The sequence below is a fragment of the Microcaecilia unicolor genome, chromosome 7 (assembly GCF_901765095.1).
Source record: "Microcaecilia unicolor chromosome 7, aMicUni1.1, whole genome shotgun sequence".
Classification (NCBI taxonomy): Eukaryota; Metazoa; Chordata; class Amphibia; order Gymnophiona; family Siphonopidae; genus Microcaecilia; species Microcaecilia unicolor.
In genome coordinates, this window is record NC_044037.1 from 54,411,992 (window position 1) to 54,439,213 (window position 27,222).

General features: G+C 41.3%; 1 protein-coding gene across 1 annotated transcript; it reads left to right on the top strand.

Moving 5' to 3' along the window:
- Positions 1–3,552: 3,552 nt before the first annotated feature.
- On the top strand, positions 3,553–27,175 carry LOC115474163 (uncharacterized protein CXorf21 homolog). Its single transcript, XM_030209503.1, has 2 exons — positions 3,553–3,869; positions 25,648–27,175. Exon 2 carries the CDS (start codon positions 25,680–25,682, stop codon positions 26,598–26,600), a length of 921 nt encoding a protein of 306 aa, XP_030065363.1. The 5' UTR covers positions 3,553–3,869; positions 25,648–25,679; the 3' UTR covers positions 26,601–27,175.
- The last annotated feature ends 47 nt before the right edge of the window (positions 27,176–27,222 follow it).

Sequence of the window (27,222 nt, forward strand, 5' to 3'; positions counted from 1 at the left end):
CCGTTCTTTGATCTCACTTTGTGAGATCAAGGGAGATAATCCGGGATAAATAGCCTGGACTAATTACCCCTTGTTAAACAGTCCAGTCACTTGGGCTAATTACTTCTGGATAAATAGCCTTGGCTAATAACCCTGAGCTACACAGCATAAATGCAAGCTAATTACCCCAGGGAATGTGGGATACATTTCTGGTTGGAGGGGCCAAACAAACCAATTTCAGGCTCCACCCCATGCTTTCTAGTTACTAATGCTGTATTGGGCAAAATATTGGTGGGCCCTGGCCCTAGCAGCTCACCCCACATTCCACTATGAATTACACTGAGGTAAAATGCCCAGGCTAATTACACCAGGGTAAATGGCCCATGCTAAATTACCCCAAGCTAATTAACCTGGGGTACATAGCCCAGGCATATTACACTGCAGTAAATAGACTCATTACCCTTGGGGTTCATAGCCCAAGCTAATTACCCTAAAATAAATAATCACAGACTAAAAAGCCCCCTCCTTCCTCCGTATTTACTATAATATGTGACAAATGTGTAGAAAGTTTTTCTTTTTCTTTCTTTTTATATTTATATTCTTGTCTTATTGTAATCACGAAATCCAAATAACCAACAGTTCAGCAAGAGCATATGTCATTTCACTTATCTTTAAGCTCAGCCGGTCCCGACAGGCACCTGTTTCGCTGCCGCTTTCTCAAGGGACTGTAGCTGGGAACATTATTGGTTGTCTCACTGTTGTCTTCTGTCAGTACTGCTGACTGGGGTTTTTTTGGTCTCTGATTATTTTCAATCACAAAAAAGGGATTGGCTCACATTCGTATCACTATGCAGTGATAAATCCCTGTGATTTAGGAGACCTTTTCCTCCTACCTGAACATCCTCAAGTATATGGATAAAGAAAGCAGAGAACTTACAGTCTACTTTGTTTGATACATGATTTGGACACAGTAGTAGACGATTGAGAGCCATTGGAGATTATTTTATAAGTACCACTTTTTGACAAGGGTTTATTAAGAAGAGGATCATAACAGCACCTCTGTTTTCTCAAAAAATATTTTGGTGTCACATTAGAGCTACTGATGTGTACCTATGACACATGCAGTTTGCCGAAACATGGCTGCGTTAGGTTACTGTTTTGATTAAATTTGTTCCACCATCCATCATTTGAAGGCTTACTTTTAGGTTTTGTCACAGAAACAAAGTGACAAGTTATGTTTCACACAATTGCGGTATCTGCTCTGTTGTGATTTTCTTTTCTTTTTTTTTTTTTTTTCAGAAATCATTTGGGTACGGCAATCCTACATCAGTTTTATTATCCATAGAGCAGAATTGCCAACTTACCCAGTTCCAGGAGGGGAACTTTTTGGCCAGTTTTAGATGAAACTTATATCCCAAAACAGTGTGGGATTTGTAGTGCATGATTCTACCCATTGAGATCAGTACTGAAGGTCCCATAATGCACCAGGATGAGACTGCCAGAAATCCAGGACTAGCCTAAAATGTCCCTTCTGGAAATGGATAACTTGGAAGCTTTGATAGGACATTAGCAAGTTTGGAACAATTAAGAGGAGAGACAAAGGAATGTAGAAGGCCAATTATGCATGCTGTGTTGCTGTGAAAATGATTTACATAGGGGGGGGGGGGGGGGGGGGGGGGGGGGGGGGTCCATGTTTCCAACTTTGAAACTTGCCTGTTTTACACAGCATTCTCATTGGCTTTCTTTGGAACCTTAAGAATAGGGTAACTGGTTGTGGAGTCAGACACATAGTTCATGCAGTCAGGCCTTTCCACTGAACTATTCAATTTAAAGAGGAGGTACTACATTAAAAAAATAAGATGTTCCAAAATGTATTCAAAGGGCAGAGGAGAGTTTTGTACCTGTATATAATGGTAGATACAGTGACCTGCCCAGTCCATAATGCTTTGGTCGTCTTGGCAGTATGGCCGCATCTATTAGTTCATAGACATGGTGCTCCTTTGACCTGATTTAAAATCATAAGGATGCTTAAGAAAGTGTTAGGCATGATTAGACTGGACCCACTAAGTTGAGTATGTTTGTTCTTTGTCAGGATGAGTGAGAAAGGAAAAAGGGACAATTTATGATTGTATGTTCTTCTCTTCTAGGTACTGAGTGGTGAGGTATCAGAGTTCAAATGGACTGAGTTGCAGCAGGCCATTCCTTCATTTTATGGGCGTGTGTCTTTGGCTTTGAGAATTGTAATCCTGCTATTCACCATTGTATGATATGAATAGTGGGAAGCAACAGATTCTTAATCTTGATCTGTTAAATTTAAAAGAATACTTTCTATTGATTCATAACAAAGGGCAACAGGAGATAAGTCAAATGTGTCCAGATATTTCCACTCCTCTGTAAATGTAGTGCTTGTTTTCATTCTCATAAGCCATATAACTTCCTCTATCAGTTGTGAGTCAGGGAATGGCTCTGAGGTTCTGTCTCAGTGACAACTCTTCCTCAAATTTATATATTTATGAATTGTTAATATTTGGTAGGGCTGCTGGATGATTAAAAATTTAAATTGCAATCTCATGATTAAAATTTTTAATCATGAGTTAACTGTACTTGCTGTACTTGCCTGGGTCGTGGGCAGTGTCTGTAATGTAAGCATGCTACATCTGCTGATCCCAAGAGCCTTCCTGCAGTGACAGACACAGGAAGTTGCATCAGAGGAGGTGGGACGTAGCTGCAGGAAGAATCTTGGGACCGGCAGAGGTAGCTTGCTTGCATTGTAGAAACTTCCTGTGACTCAGACAAGTACAATGCTGGATCAAGATTAATTGCAATTAAAATATTTAATCATATAAAAATTACTAATCACATTAAGTTAACTCGATTAATCCATTACTCAAATATTTGCCATCATGAAAGAACAGAGTAAAGAATAAAAAACCAGGAGGAAATTCTATAAGTGGACGCTTCCTTTTAAACACCCCAATGTCATGGGATCAGAATCTATTCTATAACGGCATCTGGTTGCCCAGATTTCACTCTAGAATACTAGCATAACCCAGTATCAGCAAACCTTACATTTAGGTGCCCACAATTACACTTGCCATAGTAAAAATGCAGCACAGGTATGTGTAACTTTTACAGAGCGGTGGTAAGCCCAATGTGGGCTTACTTCTAGTTCTTTTGGAACTACTTCTGGCCCAACGCAGCCACTGTTGGTAGTCCTGCCCTGAGTACACGTCATTTCTGGGGGGAAAAGAAACCCCCCAGAAATGGCTTGTGCGGCGGTAACCCAGCGGTAATCGGGTATCACTGTGTGCTGTCCAGTTACCACTGGGTTACTGCAGGAGCCCTTATCGTCACCTCAATAGGTGGCAGTAAGGGCTCCCCGCCACATGGCCACGTGGTAAGAGTTCTCTCACCAGAGTCCTAGAAAGCTAATGCGTGCTTGTGAAGAGATTCTTTCCTTTATTGCTTGTTTCTTTTAGAGTGCTCACTACCTTTGTCATATGACTTGAAAACATAAATGTCATGTATTAAAATAACTTGACTCTTCATCTCATTCTCCTTCTAGCTGTTCTCTCCGTGTGTGACCTTCATGTGCACTTCAGCATTAAACCACAACCTCCCTCTTTGCAGATCCACATTTAACATCCTGTTTTTGTGACACAGAACTGCTGTTACTTGCAGAACTTCTCTTTTCCTAGACTGTGTGAAGAGGCTGAAATAGAAGTTGTGTGTGTCACAGTCACTATTCATTTTTGTTGGAATGAGCAACAGCTAAATGTAGCAAAGAGCCCCCCAAAAAAGGCTTTTGTGGGGCAAATTTCATTTTTTTATTCCACAGCAGATGATCAGAATCTGAGGATATTCCTCATATCAATTGACCTTTCAGGAAGGTAAGTTTAGCTTTGTCTTTTCTTGTTTATTTATTTTTTTTGTGTGTGTTAAACTGTTTGATATTCATATTTTCATTTAGTAAAGATCTCCTCTTAATTGTAAAATTCAGAACAATGTGAAGGAGTGTGGTAGCCGTGTTAGTCCACTCTTAAGGTTATCAATAGAAATCAAACAAAATAAAACATGGAAAAGAAAATAAGATGATACCTTTTTTATTGGACATAACTTAATACATTTCTTGATTAGCTTGATTGCTTATTTCCGATCTGAGGAAGAAGGGCAACCTTCGAAAGCTAATCAAGAAATGTATTAAGTTATGTCCAATAAAAAAGGTATCATCTTATTTTCTTTTCCATGTTTTATTTTGTTTGATTTCTATTGAGAACAATGTGAGTAAGGCAGAGGAATACACTTACCAGGCAATGAAATAAAAGTTATATATCATTATGGTTGCTTTAATTAATTTTTGTTGCAGTGATACAGATTCAATAAATGGATGTTGCCTGTTAAAGACCCCTAAGTTTTTTTTTCTTCTTATCTAGTAGATCTTGTATTTTGATCTCAAGGAGTGTCATGAAATGCAAGTATGCAAACCACTAAAATAACTGTTTTATCATGATCTAGTTTGAATGCTATTTTAAATATAAGGACGCCAAGCATTGAGGTTTAGCAGGAAAGCCAAATCAATCATTGTGCCGCAGAAGGCAGGTTCTGCTTGATAAAGCTGTTATAACAACATTTATTAGTCATGTCTAGCACACTAAGGGCTAGATTATATATATGGTGCCTGAAAATCTGTGCAGAATAAATTTGTGCCTAAGCGTATTCTATAAGCGGTAAGTGGCGGTAAGGGCTCCTGCGCCGACCTCTTCAAAAAGGCTTACCCCACTGATCCAATCTAAATCCCCACACCCAGCAACACAGCATAACCAATGATCGTACTGGACAATACACAATCTTCAGTCCCTCCGACCTTCATGGTACCTTATACACAACTACCTCATTCGACCACAACATAATCTTGTATTTGTTATCAACTGACTGGCGAACGCCTTTACGATATTATGTAAGCCACATTGAGCCTGCAAATAGGTGGGAAAATGTGGGGTACAAATGCAACAAATAAATAAATAACCCAGATATGACGGCACGCTGGGGTGGGAAGTACCACCGTGCTCCTGCGGTAGCCTGGAGGTACTTCCTTCTTAGGGAGCAGTAAGCCCGTGCTGGGCTTATTGCCGCTTAGTAAAAGGGGCCCATTGTTATCTGCAAACAAAAAAACCCATAGATTTTCATGGTTTTTTTTTCTGCTCATTTTCAGGTTGTAATGACATGGGATATGTTGTTGGCATTTCCTATGTCTTTGCAAACGACAACCCATCCATCTATAATGGAAACTAGTGTCAAGGAAAAAAGGGGCTTGGAAGTAAATGGGAGAGAGACGGAGAGGAAGATGGGATGCTGGGAATAAATTAAGAGAAGGGATGAAAGAAAGAAGAAATTGAGAGCAACTGATGAGGCAAATGAAGGCAGGAGTGAGGGATGAAATAGTAATGTGCAAGGCAGTGAGTGGCCTCCCACTGAGGAGACATCATGTTATGAATAAAATGTATTTGTGTCAGTGGCATTCACTCAGTGAATAAGTAACATTGTTGCTGTGTTCATCCAACATGAATACACATGAATAAAGGTTAACAAATGAAAATATAACATAAGGTGACATCTTTTCATTAGATTAACTTAATGTAGACCATTTTCTTTTTATCAAGCCACGCTAATGGTTTCTATGCAGCATTGCCAACGTAACCCATTCGAAGTGAATGGGCTTTGTCGGCCTTACCGCACCGGGACCCACTAGTGAGGCTTGATAAAAGAGGCCCTATCTAGCTTTAAGGAATTCACACTCTTTTCCTCAGATTAGAACAGAATGTGCAAAAAATTGCATTGCTAGAATATATAAGTGAATCATGAAATGCATTCCGTGTTATACTGTGAAAGGAAAGGGCAGAGGGTCTGACGTGTTAGAGTGATTAAAGGTGACAGGCAATGCAAATTTATGCTTCATAGCATGTTTAAGAAACTCAGATATCTGTTGCATCTTTTCTGGTCAGGTCCAAAGAGTCAGATCATTTTAACTTCAATAGCCTTATGTTCCATTTAGGTACCTGTCCATATTGCCATTGATGTAGTGGTTTGAACCTGAAAAGTGCTTCCCTACATATGTGTCACCTTGGTTTTCTCTGTAGTGTTTGATCTTAGGTCTGTATACGTTTTTTTCTCATCTTTAACATCTGACCTGTCTCACCAACGTAGCATCACATTCTCTGCATCAAATAATATATACAGGCTGAAAATGTCTAGATCAGGTTATGTATATAATCGTATTACTCCCACTAAAAACAGGTGCTAGGCTTCGCACCTAGAAGGAAAAAGGCCTCAAAGATCTCAAAGATAATCAAATCTTAGCAGAGCTGAACAGATCCGTATGATCTTCTAAACTTCCGGAAATCATTAAAAATTAACCTGTTCAAAAAGGCATACCCTACGACCCAACTTAAATGCCTGTACCCTGCAACACAACAAAACCAAAGCTTGTAATGGACATATAATAACTCTTCCTCTCTACGATTCCCTAATGTGTCTGTACACACGAACCTTAATCTACCACAACATTACTGTACTTGTTCATACCGGAATTGGTGAACGCCTTTACTGTACTATGTAAGCCACATTTAGCCTGCAATTAGGTAGGAAAATGTGGGATACAAATGTAACAAATAAATAAATAAATCATTGGCAAAAAAACCCCTTCAAACTCTACTTTTAATTTAATCCTACTTCTTTTGAATAATGTTTCAACACTGATTACAGCAATAGCAAAAGAAATAGGATTAAATTAAAAGTAGAGTTTGAAGGTTTTTTTGGCCAATGATGATGAGAAGATCATACGGATCTGTTCAGCTCTGTTAAGATCTGATTATCTTTGAGCTCTTTGAGGCCTTTTTTCCTTCTAGGTGTGAAGCCTAGCACCTGTATTTAGTGGGAGTAATACGGTTATATACATAACCTGATCTAGACATTCTCATTCTGTGGAAATGTTTGTGTTTTGTGTACTCTTGCGAGTTTCGTTCCGCATCCCGCTTGTTTCAAGTTTTAGTGGCTCAAATAATATATACTGCATGAAAGGAGAAGCATGAGCAGGATCCAGGAGACCCTAGGTTAATGATGTGTGGTATTGAGTGTGGCGGCATATATTACTCGCAGGAGTGAGATGATGAAAGCAGAACCCCTTTTGGTATGACAGCTAAAAATGTAGAGTGGTTAATACAGTGGTGAACTCTTGTGAGTGAGAGATGAGGCTTCAGTGGTCAGTGTCCCCAGTCTTACTGACTCATGTGGAAGGCACTTGTGTGATTGCGAGGCCATGGAAACAATACAGAGACTGAGGATTGCCTGGTGTGGATAAGTTAAAATGGCTAGTGTCCTGTGAGTGCTGTCTATTCATAGCGAGGGCAGATGTAGGTGAAGGATGCAGAATATAGATTGTGTAGATCGGAAACAAATATATATATTTTTTATGTGGGTACATCAGCCTTGTACACCTTCAGTTTTCTTTCTCCTGATCTTGCTTATATACTGGCAGTTTGGTTTTTTTTCTGTAGAGACAGGGGTGTGCTGGTAAATTTTTAACAACAGGCTCTTTCTCCGGATGTAGCCAGCTCTGCAGTTGGAAGGGCCAGGGCTGGCCCGGGGGGCGGGGGGGGGGGGGGGGGGGTGGAGAGCAAAACTTGCCTCTCTCCTCCCTCCCTTCGTGCGGGCACATTCGGCATACCTTTGCTGACAGCCAATAAATGGACTGCCACCACTCCCAACATCTTGCTCTGAGCAGTATGCTGGAACTTCTTTCACATGCTCGAGAAGTCCCAGCCTGCTTGGCTGGCAGGACTCAGCATCCCCACCAGTAAAGTAAAAGAGAATTCAGCAGGGGGCCCAAGCCCACATTTTGGGAGCCAGTTGTTAAAGTAGCCATGGAGGGCCCTACTTTAACAACCGGCTCCCAAAATTCTAAAAAACTTAAGAACCGGCTCTTGCGAGCCTGTGAGAGACTGCTCCAGCACACCACTGTGTACAGAGATGCATGAATGCATGCATATCTCCCTGTCCCTCATCCACCCGGCCCTCCCTGTCTCTCACCTAATCCACCCTCATTCTGTTAGACTATCACTGAAATGCTTTGATGTTTCACTTATATATGCTGTCATCTATCAACATTTGCTTATTTCTGATCTGACGAAGAAGGGCTGCCTTTGAAAGCTAATCAAAAAATGTATTAAGTTAGTCCAATAAAAAAGGTATCATCTTATTTTCTTTTCTATATTTTATTTTATTCTATTTCTATTGATTACCTTTTGTTCTGTAAAAAGCGGTGTTTTCCATGCCAAGGCAAATAAGCATTTCTGAGAATATACAAATGTTTCTTGCCATTAGATCTTGCTGATATGGCTTAAACATACTCAGGGCATGTTTTACTAAGGCGCACTCACATTTTTAGCGTGCGCTAAAATTGTGGGCTCGCTAAATGTTAGAGACGCCCATAGGAATGCATTGGCGTCTCTAATGTTTAGCGCACCAAAAATGTGAGCGTGCTTTAGTAAAAGACGCCCTCAGAGTGGTGTCCTTCATTTTTGGCATAGGTGACCAGCTCAGCTGAGCAAACTTGTATATCCATTAACAAATAATGCATAGGGACATGAGGCAGATAAGTTTGATAGGTCCAGAAAGCTTTCTTAAATTCCCATTTGGTCCTTTTTGTCAACATTTGATCTCCTACATAGACCTTGATTCAATTTTGAATACAGTACTTAACTGGCCTGCCTGAAGAGTTATCCAGGTTTGCATCATGGCATCCCTTTTTGCCACAAAATGAGTAAATTTACCCCAATATTCATAAAATAGGTTTATAAATAGAAATAAAACTAAAAATAGAAAATAAAATAAGAAAATACCTTGTTTTTATTGGACTAACATTAATTGATTAGCTTTCGAAGGTAACACCTTCTTTAGATCAGAAATGAGCAAATGTTGTCAAATATCAGAGGGGGGTCTTTTACTAAGGCGCGCTGGTGTTTTTAGCGCGCGATAAAAATAGGCACACACTAAACACTAAAGACACCAATGTATTCCTATGGGCGTCTTTAGCGTTTAGTGCGTGCCTATTTTTAACGCGTGCTAAAAACATCAGCGCACCTATGTAAAAGACCCCCAGAATATATAAGTAAAACACAAAAGCATTCCAATGACAGTCTCACAGGAAGAGGGTGGGGTGGGTTAGGCGGGAAACAGGGAAAGCTGGGTGGATGAGAGACAGGGAGAGATAGATGGCTGATAAGAGGGTGACAAAGCAGTAGAATTTTATGGTTTGTTAAGTCCTATCTGGTGGGTGTCAAAATAATTTACCATTTTGACTTTAAAGGAACCTTCATGCAATACCATAATGTATTCTTCCTTACCATGTATGCACATGGTATATATATATATATACATATATACCATGATCTGTTCCATGTATGTCATGTTCCAGGTATGTTACCATGTTTGTATGCACCTTAACGCAACACCATTTGTAATTCTGTTACCCGGAAATGGCAACCACCATTACGGCAAATGTAAGCCACATTGAGCCTGCAAATTGGTGGGGAAATGTGGGATACAAATGCTACAAATAAATAAATTATATTCCTGGATTTGCTTAAAATTTCCTTTTAGTATTCTCACCATAAAATCATTGATGCAATGTTCTGGTTTTGTAAAGTGCTGTCCCATGGAGGTGATATCCTGGTTGGCATTGTGATGTTTAATATGATGTCTGTGTAAATTGATCCTCGTCTATAGCATCTGGCTTGTCTCTCCAACGCAGCATCCTTTTTCACCACTTTTTGCATTGAATGATGTATTCCACATTTGAAGATGAGCATGTGAAGGATCCCCTTATGCTGAATGTTTTTCCTATGTGAGTGTCTGTGGGATCTTGAGAAATATGTTGTCACAGTTCGCAGTTTGGTATATTGCAGGGACATGCGCCATTCTCTTCTTTTTGAGCGTGTATTGGAAGCTTGCTTTTCAACTAATTTTTGTTTCATAGGTGGTTGTTGAAAGGCCAGCATGGTGGAACTGGGAATATCTTAAAATAGGTTTGAAAGTCTAAATATATTTTAAGAAATCAAACATTTTAAGAAATCAAACATTCTAAGAAATCAAACATTCTAGTGATTCGAGTGGACCTTATTTGCTAATTATTTTTCAGTTATTGTTTGCACTTATATTCTTACTGCAGAAGTGTAAATAAACTACATTAGGATTTGAACCTGGAAGCTAGCCTTGTTTTTTAACTTTGTTTTTTTGTTGCTGCTGCTGCTGTTACTAGTTTGGAGCAGGAGTAGCAACAGCAGCAGAATGGGGGTGGGGGGTGGATCAGATAAAAAGGAGAGTGAGGGGGCACTGGATGAATAGGAGAGAAAGAGGGCAGACATGGAAGGAGGGGACAGGGCAGACAGTGGATGGAAGAAAGAGTAGTGAGAGAGAGGGCAGATAGTGGATGGAAGAGAGAGAGAAGGGCAGACCCTGGATTGAAGGGAGAGAAGGGGCAGATGCTAGATGAGAGAGAGAGAGCAGAGAGTAGTTTGAAGGGGCAGAGAGAGAGAGAGAGGGCAGACAGTGGATGGAAGGGGCAAAGAGAGAGGGCAGATGCTGGATGGAAGGTAGAGAGAGCGAGAGCAAAGAGTGGATGGAAGGGGCAGACAGAGAGAGAGAGAGCGGGAGATGCAGACCGTAGATGGAAGGGAGAAAAAGGGCAGACAGTGGAAGGAAGGGGCAGAGAGACAGAGGGCAGATGCTGGATAGAAGGGAAAGAGAGAGCAGACAGTGGATGGAAGGGGTAGAGAGAGAGAGAGGGCAGACACTGGATTGCAGGGAGAGAGAGGACAGACAGTGGATAGAAGGGGCAGAGAGAGAGAGGGCAGATGTTGGATGGAAGGAGAGAGGGCAGATGCTAGATGGAAGGGAGAGAGTGAAGAGAAGATGAGGAAAGCAGAAACCAGAGACAACAAAAGTAGATAAAATATATTTTTTTCTTTTTTTGCTTTAGGATAAAGTAGTATTATTTTGACCAACTTTTGGAGACCAAAACCCCCTTCCTCAGGTCAGGACAGGACACCGTAACAGCAGTATACTGAGGAAGGAGGTTTTGGCCTCTGAAAGCTAAATATATTAGTCCAATAAAATGGTATTCTCTTATTTTCCATATTTGTTTTATTTCTATTTGTTAATTTGTAAAGTGGTGACTGATATTTGTTAGTTTTTCAAATTTACATCTGCTATCTTTATATTTTGCACAGTACTAGGGGACGTACATCACTATCACTGTTTCTATTTCTGTGGTGTTGCATTGTATGTAGAGCCTGGCTTTGTCTGTGAAAAAGACATGGTTTTCTGTTGGCATTGTCTGTGCAGGATTGACAATCTGTATTATTCTGGCTGGTTTAGTTTTACAATAGGTGTATTGATGTTCTACTGCTCACTGCAAAGTTTAAGATGCTGCCTTTTCCTAGGTACACCCTTGTTGTGTGCCATAGAAGTTACTGCTTATGGTATGGTAGAATTGCTCTGTAGGTCCTGAGTGACATTTGTTGTGTTTTGTATGTATTCTTAGTATGCCTGATACTGGATTGTGGAGGGGGTTGTTAAAAAATGTTCGGCCCTGGGTGTCAAATACCCTAGGTACGCCACTGCATTGCTCTTTTGCCCATGGAAAGGGTTTTAACAATTGCCCTCTTAGGTAGTAGAATTTGAATTTATTTCTTTATATAAATAATAGATGTAAGACATTTGTACAAAGTGCTGTCGACCAGTCTTACAGTAGAGACAGAAGCCTTTGATATATATAGCAACAACAACACTAACAAAAAGAGAATCGAACAATCATCGCTGCAACTTAACACAAAGCAATATTCTCAAAAGTTTTGCCTTTCAGTAGGTGTGACAATTTTTCAACATGTGCAATCTCATGGGATTGGCAATGCTGATTCCTAATATTCAGAAATGATTTCCAAGTATTTACAACTGTGAATCTAATTATTAATAGCATCTAAGAAATTGATCTTTTTGATTTTAGAATACACAACTAATCCTCTCAACAATCCTAGTTCTATAATGAAGTCTATTCTTCTCATGACATTTCATTAAACTCATCCTACCTAATCCACTCAATCTTTGGGCATGTCCATCATATAAGGGGCTAAATTGAGGATTTCATTTAGAGTTGAAGCCTTGACAATAAGTGCTACAGTGCAGATACCAAAGAAAAAAAGAGAGAGAGAGAGAGAGAGAGAGAGAGAGAGAGAAAAGAAACCAATAGATACAATAGAGTAATTTAATCATAGTCCAATCTTCATTAATCTACTAAATCTGCATATTTCGGGCAAGAGGTTCAAACATTGTATTGTCACTTACCACCTCTATCCCTCTCTCTCTCTCCTGTGTGCATTCACCAAGCTACAAGTGACTTATGGGGACTGCCACAAGTGTGATGATTTCCAAGCAGACTCTAAGTTGCCAGTGCCAGTTGCCAGTGCCACCCCCTGCCACCCCAAGGTAATGGAGGGATAAGTGGCTTGTTCAAGGTCACAAGGAGCTGCCATAGGATTTGAACCTGGGCCTTCCATTTTGCGACCTCTATAGTCCTCTGTTTATAGATGTTGTTACTTTACAATAATAATTTTTTTCAAATGTGTTTTTTTTAACATTGGTGCAGTAACAAACACCCTAAGATTTCTTGTAATTCCAAAAATAGGCTTACAAAAGATTTCATCAATAAAGTTGTCACATGCAGTGACAAAGAATGGAAAGAGGAAAGCAAACCCTGTGACTTCCCTAACCAACATCACAAGAGCTTGAAGCTTTATGTACAACAAAAGTCCCTAAAAGTTCTTAATGCTTTACATGTGACAAACTGAGAAATTCAGATGAATAAATATTGTTGATTTTCCTAAGAGGCAAAACAAGGAGAACAAATATCTCACGGATGTACAAGCAGCAGAGAAAAAGTGAGGTTTTAGAGAAGGCGATAAGTGCAAGAGTAAAAGAGTTACTTTTATTTATTAATAGCAGATGAAGGTGAGAATGGTCACTAGAATGTAGAGTAACACTTGGAGAAGCAATTATTGATGTTAATTGGCAATCATTAAAATTTGCATGTGCATCCAGATATGCGCTATTTTATAAGGTAGGGTGCCTAACTCTCATAACGTGTATCCCAAAAGGGGGTGAGGTGATGGGAGGGGCGTAAACATGTCAGGGGCATTCCGAAAAATTATGTGCATAGTTATAGAATACTCCACCCAGGATTTTGTAGACATGTATTGTACCCCCCCTCAGCAATCTCTTCACCAAGTTGAAGAACCCTAATATCATAAGCCTTTCCTCATATGAAAGCTGTTTCAACTCTTTAATCATTTTGGTTGCCCTTCTTTGTACCCTTTCTAATTCCGCTATATATTTTTTGAGATGTGGCAACCAGAACTGCATATAATACTCTAGGTGAGGTTGCACCATGGAGCAATACAGAGGCATTATAATATTCTCTGCTTGATTTTCTTAAGAGTTAATCACATATCAACTCTTATTTCCACCAATGTGTCTGCATCTATAAGGGAGTCATCCCTTGGGAAGGTTCTATCTAGTTCCAATATATGGTTGGTCTCCTTATCCAAAATATATCTAGGAAAAATATACGGCACTGCCAAACAGTGCCATGTGCACAGCCTTTCAGCAGGGGGATATATGGTTTAGATCCAGGGAGGTTTGATTAACAGGTGTACAGGAGACAGGCATGTGACAAGGCGGAAGCCGTCTAAACCCAAAGAGGTTTAATTGCTTCCCTTCGCAGCAGCTGCCATCTTGATACACTCAAAATATATTACTTTGTATGGTGGCAAGATCCGCCTACTGGTTTCAGGCCAGATAATGGGCCAACACCATCTCCTGTCAATTAAACTTCCTTGTATAGATCAGTGGTTTTCAACCCAATCCTCAGGGACCACCTGGCCAATCATGTTTTCAGGATATCAACAATGAATATGTGTGGGTTGAATTTGCATGCATTGTCTTCATGGTATGCTTATCTCTCTCATGCATATTCATTGTGAATATCCTGAAAACCTGACTGACCAGGTGGTCCCTGAGGACTGGATTGAAAATCATTGGTTTAGATGAAATAAGCTATCCCCTTTGTGAAAGAAACTGATGATAGCAGTGTTTTGGAATAAGGAACAATATTAGCAATACATACTTATAAAAAAGATATGTAAGAGACATGAGATAACAACAGCTTTGTATGACTTTGTTTGAAGTAACCATTGGATGATAGCTAATGATAACTTTTAAGCTATTTGTTTGATGTCTCTTCTAAAATAGGATAGCAATAGTTATGAAGCGTGCTACATAAAAAAATTGTACACGCTTTTTGTATGTCCTGGTGAGAGGTTCTTTATATGGGTTTTTGACCCTCCTACACAGGCCATATTTGTGGAGTAATCTTGAAATTGTCAACATTTGCCCCATTCTCAGCCAAAAACATCTGTAGTTCTTTTAAAATAATCTTAGATTTCATAGTGACTTTCCTCAGTAATTTCCTTAAGTCATGGCTAGTAACTTTTGAGGAATGACTTGCTTGACAAGGACCTCTTTTACCAAACTGTGCTAGCAATTTCTGCCTAGCAATACCGACAAAACCCATTCAAAGTGAATGGACTTTGTTGGCATTGTCGCATCAGGAATCACTAGCGTGATTTAGTAAAAGGAGCAAGTGACTTGTTAGTGCCAGTTTCCATTTTACAAAACTGCATGTTACAAATTTCTAAAAGGCATCTATCTTGAACCATGACAAATTATTGTAAAAGTAGCTAAATTCATCTTGAACCAGAACTACTTCAGTCATAGATCACGGGTACTACTTAATGGCTTCAGGATGGCACTTTTTCAGGGCAGAACTAGGAGAGACACTTTTGAGTGGATTTTAAACCAGGCCTTTCAAACATTACCAATATGTCAATGACATACTTATGATTCTGACAAAGGGAGAAGAGATCTTAAATGATTTTACATTTTTTAAAATTCATTTCATCCTTCAGATAGAAAGAGCTAACTTTTTGATACAACAGTCTCAGTTAACAATGACCATTTAGAAACATCTGTTTACAAAATAAACAATTGACATATTTATTTGTTTGAATTTTGCACACACCTTTTCAGTAGTAGCTCAAGGTGAGTTACATTCAGGCACACTGGGTATTTCTCAGTCCAAATCACTATTTTCAAAACCTATTTTCAAGACATTTTTCTATGCAATTCATATGCAGTGCATCCAAATCACAAGGGGGCATGTTGTGGGCGTGTTGTGGAGGGATTTCGGAATTCCCAAAATGTGGACCTTTTTCTGCCATAATAGAACAAAGCAAAAACGTCCATGACTAAAAGCTAGATGTTTTGGTCTAGCCCTGTTTCACGACTAAGTCACAAAAAGGACATATTTCTGCATAAATGGTTTTATAGGCCAGCATACTGAAAAGTAAGTTCAACAAAGTCTTGAAATGTAAGACATTCAAAGTAAAAATGGTCAAACATTTCTGTACTAACATACATTTAGGGAACACACGTGACTGGCTCATGGAATTCTTTCCAACCCCGCCATGTTTGTGTGTAGCTGTGCTGCATCTGTGTGTGTCTGACTTAGAAAAGAGAGGGGAAGAGTCAAATGTGTTCATTGTGGGGAGGAAGGGGGAGGTATGGTAGAAAGGGGGTTGAGAGGTAGATGGGGGTGTGATAGATAAGAATAGCTACAGGAGGTGGGGATGGCTAGGTTGAGGGGAATAGTTTTATGGGGTGGATAAGTAACTGGGAGTTGGAGTAGATATGGAATGGGGTTTATTGTGGGGGTAGTTTTGTGAGATGGGTGTAGATTTGGGAGATTGATGAGGGTCCATAGTTGGGGTAGGGAGTGGTAGTTATGGATGGTTATTTTTGTGGAGCTGTTGTGTGTGTGTGTGTGTGTGTGGGGGGGTAGCTTTTGAAAATGGGGAGAGCTTGAGAGAGGCAGGGTAGATGCATGGGGGTAGTTTTTGGTGGTGGGGCAGTTACCAGCATGGTTTTTGGAGGTGGGTGCTCATGTCAATGCCAACTTGAAAACTGTACTATTGAAGATAAGCATATAGTTACTGAATAGCGTGTGGGCATGACGCCAGCATTTATGTGCATATGTGCACACATAAACATGCAGATTTTAGTATTCAGATCATTTACGCATGTAATTAGAGAGTAAATGTCATTGTATACTTTATAGAATTACCCCCCTCCCGACGGTAAATGTTTTAACAGGGTGTAGGCACCTACTTATTTTATAAAGACAAGCAAGTGCCTACATGTCTTTATAAAACATTAATGTAACATAACATAGTAACATAGTAGATGACGGCAGAAAAAGATCTGCACGGTCCATCCAGTCTGCCCAACAAAACAAACATATGTGTAAACCTTACCTTGATTTGTACCTGCCTTATTCAGGGCACAGACCGTACAAGTCTGCGCAGCAGTACTTCCCGCCTCCCAACCACCAGTCCTGCCTCCCATCACCGGCTCTGGCACAGACAGTATAAGTCTGCCCTCCACTATCCTCGCCTCCCAACCACCAACCCCTCTTCCCTCCACCTGCTCCGCCACCCAATTTTGGCTAAGCTTCTGAGGATCCATTCCTTCTGCACAGGATTCCTTTATGCATATCCCACGCATGTTTGAATTCCGTTACTGTTTTCATCTCCACCACCTCCCGCGTACGTGTATGTGCCAGAAATTATCCTTTAAATGCAGGTGTGGACATTTACACCTGCTTGAGGGCTTACATTAGTATTCTATTACAGTATTTGCATGTGCAATTACCATTATAGAATTCTTGCTTAGTGCACTGTGTCCCAGCACCTAACTTTAAGCAACTTATAGAAAATTACCCCCTTATAGTGCATAAATCTCTAAATCCTGCCTTTACAAAGCTGAGCTATTCATATCTAAAACCAAAAAGTGTTGCTATGGCAAAGGGGCATAGTCTGGGCATCAATTTGGGTCCTTTAAATAAGCTGTGGTAAAAAGAGGCCTTAGTGTCCTCTTACACAGGTTTTTCCCGTACACTAAGGCATAGGAGCCGGCTCAGTAGGTGCTGTAGGTACTTGAGCACCTTCAACGTTGAGAAAATTCCTTGTATGTGTCCAGGAAGGGGTTACTTCCATTGGGCTTAGCACCCCCAATAATTTTGAAAACTTGGCTCCTATGGCTAAGGCAGTTCTTCCCACAGCCAAAAAAACGGCCAATTTTCTATTTTCTGAATTAATGGCCATGAGCTAACTTTGCCGTTAGTGTGTGGCCATTATCAAAAATTAGTGCATGAGCCTATACCACAGTCTATTTTGTAGGCAGTAAGGGCTCACATGTTACTCCCGTGCTAATCATTTAGGGGGTTCTTTCACTAAGCTGTGGTAAAAGAGGGCCTGCACTATCATCAGTGCGTGTTTTTGACGCATGCTGAGCCCCCCTTTTACTGCATCGGGTAAAAGGTTGTCTTTTTGTTTTCTGGAACAGAAATGGCCATGCGGTAAGTGAACCACTTGCCGTGCAGACATTTTGTGGGGGAGCACTTAACACCACCCATTGAGGTGACAGTAAGGGCTCCTACGCTAATCTGGCGGAACTGGGCAGCATATGGCGCTGCCTGATTACTGCTGGGTAAGCACCAGTGCTACAAAAATAGAAAATATTTTTGTAATGTTGGAAATGGCATGCACTGGGGGTGGGAACTACCGCTGGGCTCCTGCGGTAGTTCCATATTGGCATGCGGCAAGTCTGTTGCCGCACGCCAACCCTTTAGTAAAAGGGCCCCTTAGTGCATGATAATATAGTCATACTAACTGATTCATGCTGTCACACCCATTCTCCACCCCCAGACATGCCATCTCTGAGAAAAAAAAAGGAACATCTTTTAGCATGTGGTTTGTTCATGCACATTGGGCTTTTACCGCAAGATGCCTCGGTGTGTCCCATGGTGAGCCTTTAAGTTGTGATAAGTACATACTAGTGCTTACCGCAGCTTAGTAAAAAGAGCCCTTTGGGTGGCACTAGAGCATGCCTGAAAAATAAACATGTATTCCCCATTTCAAAGAGGATATGCATGCCTCTGTCCAAACAGATTGACATTGTGATTTATACCTGCTACTTGAGACATCAAGGTTTCACAAGTGGAAGGCGACAAATATGATATGGGGTTTGCACCAAAAGACGTATGAGAAGAGACTGAAAGACCTGAGTATGTTTATCCTAGAGGAAAGAAGGGACAGGGGAGATGTGATACAGACATTTAAATACTTGAAAGGCAAGAGTTCTTTTGAGGGGGTACTTGGGGGTACTGAGTACGGCACCTTTTCCATTGTCTGCTAAAATTGACCCATGGTCCTCATGTTTTAATGAACGAGCTCAGGCTCTACATACAAATTTGGCTTTTGCCATAGATTCTGTAACTGGTTGCAGGGGGCCTGACTATTGTGGGGTGGGTGCCTCAGTGATCACTCCATCCCTGAAGGGTGGCTTGGCATTTGAGTACCAGCACCTTTTTCACTAGAAAAAATGCACTGTTAAAAGGTATTAATTTAGAAACAAATCTTTTCCAGAGAAGGGAAAATGGTAAAACTAGAGGACATGAATTGAGGTTGCACAGTGGTAGACTAAGGAGTAATGTCAAGAAATGCTTTTTCAGAGAGAGGGTGGTTGAAGCCTGGAATGCCCTCCTGAGGTAGTTGGTAGACAAAAATGGTGACAAAATTCAAAATGGCATGAAATGAACACAGAGGATCTCTAATTATAAAATGGATGGTATAAAAAACCCTAAACTTAAATGGCTGCATGTGTGTGGATGTGTCAAGTGGTGCTTAGAAGGTGATTCCGGCTATGATGATCTAGGAGCGGTGCCAGGCAGACTTGTACGGTCTGTGTCCCATATATGGCAATCTGATTTAGGATGGGCTGGAAAGGGCTTCAACAGTAACTTCAGTTGCTGGAAACTTAGCACAGTGCTGGGCAGACTTTTGCGGTCTCTGTCCCACAAATGACAAGACAGATAGGCCGGAGTGGGCTTTGACAGCAACGCCAGTAGTTGGAACGTAAGGACAGGGCCGGGTGGACTTCTATGGTCTATAGTCCAGAAAAGCCATGATCAAGTATTTTACATCACATTCATTGTTGATTTAATCATGAATTGATAATGAGTGTGAGAGTTGGGCAGACTGGATGGACTGTTCAGGTCTTGATCTGCCATCACTTACTATGTTACTATTATATTACTATGTTACTATCTAAGTTTTTGCATTGAACAGCAGTCCACTGGAAGTATTAGGGGAGGTTGCCCACTTAATCCCCCGGTGGTTGATGTCCCCCCTCCCCCCCTGAATGTAAAACTGGCAAGGAATATCAGACTTAGTGCCAACTTTGGGAATGATAAACATTTATGTTTCTACACTGGCCTGGCAGATATTTATGATCCGTCACATAAACATGTGTGCTGGTATTTCACAGCATACATGTTTATGTACTGGCACATAAAGGTGTAGGTCACCATGTTGTTCCCATTGCTATTTTAGATGTATGTGGTTCCAAACTGAATGCTTCTGTTGTTCTAAAATACTGATGGAACTTGAGATGTTCCAACCTGGACATCTGAATTCTGATTTGTACATCCATTCTAAATGCTGCTCCTAGGAAACAGGCCCCTTACGTTTGTCCAATGAAAAGGTGCCACCTTCTAGTTTTCATTTGTTGACCTTTATCTCCACACACTCAAGAGAACTAACATGGCAACCACATTACCTTATCCTCTGAAACAGGAAATTCATAACCCTATTAGCCAACACAGGATTGATGCATTTCTTTCCAGAATAGATTCTAAACCCACTTTAAATCAGTATTAAACATATTCTATGATAAATAGAGTTTGAATTGCCTTTGACAACTGGATTTAAATCAGTTTCCGCACTCGTTTAGTAGGAAAATGAAATGAAGACTCTGCTGTCCTCTACTGTCTATGGAAAGAATAAAAGCATCCTTTTAATTATTTTGCAGAAGTGGTGTGTTCAGTGTGTCTTAACCACTGTGTTGCATAACTAAAGCATGATTTCAAAAAGTTTTTCCATGATGACACAATGCAAGAAAATCTTGATAAATGTGGCCATAAATACATTAGAGAAGGTCAAACATGAAACAGGAAGCCTCGAAGTACAGATGGAAAAAGTGGACAAGATAAAGTGTGGCTCTATTTTAAGAGACTAGAAAGGAAAGAGCTGAAACAAAAATCTAATGAAAGGAGTGAGCATTGAAAGCCAAGGAAATGAAAGTGCTCTATTTTTTCATCTGATATTTTTGCAGTCATGGTGGTTCTTATTTTCAAGAAATGAGTCTAAGAGAGTTACTGAACTGAATGCGATATCTAGCTTAAAAAGTACGCAATAAGACCAGGAATATTGTACCTCTTTATATTCAAATATCTCAGTAAAACTACAGTATAGACTGCAGTTATTGCAAAACAGAGCTGCCAGATTAATTTTTGATATAAGGAAATATGGTTTCAGGTTTATAAAAAGTTTTCATAAACCTAGTTTACTAAGGTGCGTTAGTGTTTAAATTTAAGGCGTGTTAAACGCTAACACGCCTATACATTTCTATGGGAGCATTAACGTTTAACGCACGTAAACCATTTACGCGCGTTAAAAAAAGCTAATGCGCCCATAGCACACCTTAGTAAACATAGATGCTAGAAGCTTCTTTCTAGGCAGTTTAAAAAGTATAAAAACATTTAAAAGAAAAATTTTAAAGAAAGAAGGGATGAGAAAAAAAGCAGAACTCGATTATCTTATGGAACAGTTAGGGAGGAAAAAGAATAGGGAAGGATACAAGTGACTCTGCTCGCTTGAGACCTGAAATCTGGCCCTGGTCTAGATCTAAGGAAAGGAAACCTATGGGCCACATGCTTCCTGAAACAAAAAAGTTGTAAGTTGGATTCAAAATGTTTGCCAAGCTTGTTCAAGGCGTAAGTAAGTAGGAAGAGCGTTCCATAATATGGGGGCAAATAATACAAAAAATTCTGGGTCGGAATCAAAACAAATTTGTCAAAGAGAAGGAACAACAAGAGAATGTGTTTGGGAGGATCTAAGGGTCCTAGAAGCGTGGAGCTGGAATAACAGAGGCCCAGATGCATCAACCATACGTAAAAAAAAAATCAAAAACGTAAAAGTCCTTACCGAAGTTGAAAAACCGAAGAATGCAGTAAAAAAACAAGTCCCACATGTTCGGTTTGGTAAACGAAAGTCGAATGCATTAAAGAAGTGTAATCCCCGTCGTTAATGTGCCCGTAAAGCATGCGCACAGCAGACAAACGTTATGCTGGCTGCTCTGCGCATGCCAAAAAACGTCAAAGAAGCTGAGGATCGGGAGGGGGCAAAGGCACTCGTCAGGAGCATCCTGTATGGACGCCCTTGCCCCCCCCCACCCAAGGTTGACGCTGCTCCCCGCTTCCCCCTGTATTAAATAAAAAATTAAAACAAAACTCAAAACTGTAGCAGCCACGACTCCCCTCCCTTCCTCTCTCTCTATTTCTTCTTCTACCACACAGCTCCGCCTCCCGCCATCCTCCACCCCCGTGCCCCACCCCCTGAGGCCGTCACCGCCGCTCCCCCCTCCACCTTACTGGGCCCGCGCAGCGCCTCTCACCTCTGTGTAAAGGTGCTGCACGGGCAAGAACAGCTGATCGGTGATCAGTGATGCCTCCTCCGATGTCCCTCCAATCTTCCTGGGCTCGCCCTCCTCTGGGTTTTTTTTTTCAATTTTATGCAGGGGGAAGCGGGGAGCCATGTGTTTGTGTGGGGTTTTTTTATTTTCAAACATGCCAGCTTGGATTTTTATGCTGCAGGGAGAAGCGGGGAGCAGTGTCTGTATGACAGCTCAGGCCTTAACGACAGCTCTGACCTCACGTTAAATATATCACGGTAAATGATTCGTTGCAATCGTTGGTATGGTTAGTACATTGCGAATTGTTCACATTTCAATTGGAAGGGACTTGTTTGCATTCCGTTTTTGTTAGCTGCTAGCGTCCTCGGAAAATGGCCTTTAATGCATGCTACGGTTGAAAATTTCTTTGTTAAACGGTCGTTAAAGGGTCGTTAAAGTTTTGTACATCTGGGCCAGAGTTTATGAACCAAAGTAAGCATTTTACATGTGGTTCAATGGGTGATAGGGAACCAATGTTCATCCCAGGGGGGGAGGGGGGGAGGGGGGGAGTTACATGATCAAACTTCTTATAACTGGTTATTCTAAGTAGTATATACTGTCCATTTTCCAAAGGATTCACAGCAGTTTTACAGAACTAGAATACTCTACAATATAGAGGGATAACAGAAGTTAACATACAGGGTCCCTTTTACTGAGTGGCAGTAATCCCAATGTGGGCTTACTGCTTGCTCTTCCAGGACTACCGCCGACCTATCGTGGCTGTCGGTGGTAGTCCTGCTTCGAGTGCATGCCATTTCCGGGGGGAAAAGAAAACCCCCAGAAATGGCTTGCAAGGCGATAACCTAGCGGTAATCAGGCATCGCCACAGGCTGCCCAGTTCCCGCCAGGTTAGCATAGGAGCTCTTATTGCCACCTCAGTGAGTTCTCTTACCACATGGCCATGTGTGTCCGGGGGCTTTTTTACCCACTGTGCTAAAAGGGCCCTGGCACGCAGGAAAAAAAGGCTCCAGCTGCTAGCGCAGGGCCCTTTTCCCCACAGCTGGTAAAAGGACCCTATAAATTCATCAAATTAAATGTTTTCAGTTACTTATTAGATAAACATTTTTTCAAAGCTTTCCTAAAAGAAAATTAAGAGGAGAGGGATTTCACAGGCAACATGTACCACAGCCTTGCTGCCTGAAAAGGGAAAGAGCCTTCATAAATTGAGTTGAAATAGACATTTTTAAGAGAAGAAAAAGCTAATTTCAAATCCATGAAAAGCCTAAGGGGCCCTTTTACTAAGCCATGGTATAAAGTGGCCTGGGACAGTGCAAGCGCATTTTTTGGGCGTGCACTGAGCCAGTTCTTCACGCATCCTGGAAAAAGGACCTTTTTTAAGGGGCTGGAAAATGGACGTGTGGCAAAATAAAAACCAGCGTGCATCCATTTTCAGCCTGAGACCTTACCACCACTCATTGACTTAGCGGTAAGGTCTCACGTGCTACCTGGGCGGTAGGCATGCAGCTCACACCCACTGCCATTTACCGCCGGGTAAGTGCCATGTGAAAGAAAATAGAAAATATTTTCTACTGCAAAGTTTCAACACATACCAAATTCAGAATTACCGTCCAGGGCACGTGGTAGCTGCGCAGTAATACTGATTTGGCACACGTTGGACACACATAGGGCCTTACGCACCTTTGTAAAGGGCCCCTAAGCTTTTTCCGAGAGAAGGGAATTCAAGCAGTGCACCAAGCCTCAATGAATTCAACCCAAAAATCAATTTAAAAATTAAACAAATTAGCTTATTTATTTATTTATTTACTGATTAGGATTTATTTACCGCCTTTTTGAAGGAATTCACTCAAAGCGGTGTACAGTACGAATATATCAAACACGAGCAATAGGCAATTACAACAGTAAAAATATTCAGATAGCAATACAAAGTAAGCTTAAAATCAATATGTTGGCATACTGACAACCAGTGAGGATCACACAAAACAGGTGATACACCGTCAAACTGACCTAATCCATAAATCAACCTGATTGCAGTGTTCAGTAATAATCGTAGACAATTATTCAACTTGCTTGTAAGCTGAGAATACAATGAATTGTAATAATCTAGTTGGGTCAACAAAAGTGCCTGAGCTAAAATTTTCATATTGTAAATATGACTTTATTGCTCGTAGCTACCTAAGGGGTCCTTTTACCAAGCAGTGGGATAAAGAGCCCTGCACTGGCAGCGGGAGCCATTTTTCCCTGCGTGCCAGGGCCCTTTTTACTGCAGAGGGTAAAAAGACCCCTGCCACATATTTATTTAGATTTCGCTCACAACTTTTACAATAGTAGTGCAAGGTGAGTTACATTCAGGTACACTGGATATTTTTCTGTCCCAGGAGGGCTCACAATCTAAGTTTGTACTTGAGGCAATGGAGGGTTAAGTGACTTGCCCAAGATCACAAGGAGTAGCAGTGGGATTTGAACCGGCCACCCTTGGATTACAAGACTGGAGCGCTAACCACTAGGCCACTCCTCTCTCATGGCTATGTGATGGGGAGCCCTTATTGCCGTCCACTGAGGTAGCGATAAGGGCTCCTACGCTAACCCGGCAACCAGGCAGCATGTAGCAATGTCCCATTACCGCCGGGTTATTTCCACACAAGCCATTTCCAGGGGTTTTCTTTTTCCCCCGGAAATGGCACGCGCTTGAGGCAGGACTACCGCTGGTGGCTGCGTTGGGTCGGTAGTCCCAAAAGAATGAGTGGTAAACCCGTGTTGGGCTTACCGCCACTCTGTAAAAGGGCCCCTAAGGGTCCTGTTTACTAAGTTGCGCTGTCATTCCTAATTCACTTAATTTAAGAAGAAGAACTGAGGAGTCCTATTACTAAGCTGTGGTAAAAGGGGGTCTGCGCTAGCATTGGCATGCTTTGACACACGCTGAGGCTCCCTTTTACCACAGTAGGTAAAAGGCTGTCTTTTTTTCTGGTAAAGAAATGGCCATGCGGTAAGTGAACCACTTACGATGCAGCCGTTTTGGGGGGTGGCAGTAAGGGCTCCTGCACTAACTTAGCGGTAACTGGGCAGCATATAGCACTTCCCGATTACCACCAGGCAGTGGTGTAGCAAGGGCGGGGCGGTGGGGGCGGGTGTCAACGGGTGGGGGGGTGCTCTGCTGGTGAGTCCCTACCAGCTCCATCCACCCGGCAGCTGTGTGGTGCGGCACCTCGCGTCTGCGCTGCTGTAAGAGAAGAAAATCGCCTCGTCGGCCCTTTGTCCCACCCTCGAGGAAATAGGATGTTACATCAGAGGGTGAGATGGGACACAGTGAGGGAAGGGCCGACGAGGCGAGTTTCTTCTTTTACAGCAGCGCAGAGTCGCACGGAGCTGGTAGACAGGTGGGGACTGGGGGGGGGGGTGCCGTGTCGCCGTGTCACGCCGGGGGGATGCCATGTTGCCCTGCAGCCGGGGTGTGTGTGTGTGTGTGTGTGTGTGTGTGCACGCAGCAGCGATCCGCCCCGGGTGGCAGTGAACCACAGTACGCTACTGCCGCCAGGTAAGCACCGGCACTACAAAAATAGAAAATATTTCTGATGCACTGGAAATAGCACATGCTGGGTGAGGGAAATTTGCAGTTTTTCCATCAAATCTATTTTTTAAAGACTCAAACATTTGCTCTACTAATTATTATGTTTGAAATGTTTAACAAGTTTTCTTGCTACATTTTTCTCATTATACCCCCCCTCCCCCTTTTTCAAAGACGCCCAGGCAGCAATGCCAACACAACCCATTCATTTTGAATGGGCTGTGTCAACATTATCGCACCGGCAGCCACTAGCACAACTTTGTAAAAAGGGGTGGGGTGTAACTTTGTACAGTAAACATTTGGGCTTTGTTACATGCTTTCTTACAACTCTTCTCTTGTCTTTTCAGGCTTCTCTGTTGGTCTTTTAGCACTAATCAAGATGTTAGCAGAAGGCTTTCTCACTGGATACCAATATGAAGAAGTGAAACAAGGAGGAAAACATAAGCAACACAATTGTCAGAAAAAAGAAAATGATAAGGAGAACAAGGAAATCTGGAAAGATATTCTTGCAGAAGCCCCAGCAAGAGATGAGCTGGAAAAACAAAATGAATTAATTGCAAAAGGAAGTTTATTGGGATGTAATAAAGAACAGCAAGAGTGGAGGTCTGATGATGAGCGACTTCTTGCAAGAGAACATTTGGTGATATCTTCTCCTGCTCTACAGATAGTAGGACGGGACAGAGACTATGAAAACCAGTTAGACATATATACGTCTTGGTCATGCACAAGTATTTACAAAAACTATCCTGACTTACACATTGGCGGCGACCATATCGGGAATCTAAGTGATTCAGGTTGTGATTTGGATCATGACCGTGAGATCTCTGATGGTCCTCTTTTGGTTTCCATAGATATAGGAGAAGGCCACTCGCCCTTCACTAAGTCTTTAGAGAAACCTTCAACAAAAGTTATGCCAAGTGATGAAAGCAGAGACAGGAGCTTCATGCTTAAGAATCAGCCATTTTCCAACTCTATGCTCAACGGTTACATGGAAAAACATGTGGAAGAACTCTTCAAGCAGTTCTTTGAAGAAAACCTGACCACGTGTGACTCTCTATCAACACTCCTGGCTTCAAGTCTGCTGCATAACTATGCAGCTCAAACAAGCTCACACATTTCACAAGAACAAAATATAGAAGCTTGCAGATCCAGAGAGATGCTGCTACACCATTTGCGAAGTGTGGCTAGCCGAAACAGCTCTGAATTTACCACACCAGTGTTACAGATCTCAGATCTTGAAGTCAAAAAGTATTCAGACTCTTTGGCAAGAAAGCTGTTTAGGGCAAAGCATGTTGCATAAACTAAGGAAGAAAAACATGGTACATCTGCATATGTTCTATCAGTATATTCAAGACTAATTTTGGATGTGTACAAGAAATCAAGCATAATTTAATCAACAAGAGGATGCAATTTTGAATAGTTTACGCCTAATAAATGATTGTATAAAACTCAAACAGATCCACAGTTCCAGGGATAATGGGGGATAGGAAAGTATGGATGTATAATTGAGACTTTTAGGACAGATGTTTATGCTTTATGGTGACTGATTCTGTTCAGCAGTGAGGCAAAGATGTTGTCCCATATATGAAGGCCCTTACACAATTTGATTTATTATGTAATTGTACACTGCTGTATTTGAAAAAATTTGGGATTATGAAATGATTGCGGTAAAGTTCATTGACAACCATCACATTTTGACTCATATCACAGGTTGTAATTGAAATATAATGGTTTAGATCACATTTTATTTAATTAAATGTTTGAGCATCAAAACACCTGTATGTAGTTTTAATGGAGTGGAAAAAACTCTGCCTACTATGTTACTATTGCAAAACATTCTTCAAGTTCAAAATTAAAGTTTGTTGTTATCTGTGATCGTTGTTCCTTCTTAGGATTGATGGCTTATATGCAAAGTTTTCAGC

What these genes read in the sequence shown, in the direction of transcription:
- LOC115474163 (XM_030209503.1), top strand. Translation starts at nt 25,680, where the DNA reads ATGTTAGCAGAAGGCTTTCTCACTGGATACCAATATGAAGAAGTGAAA.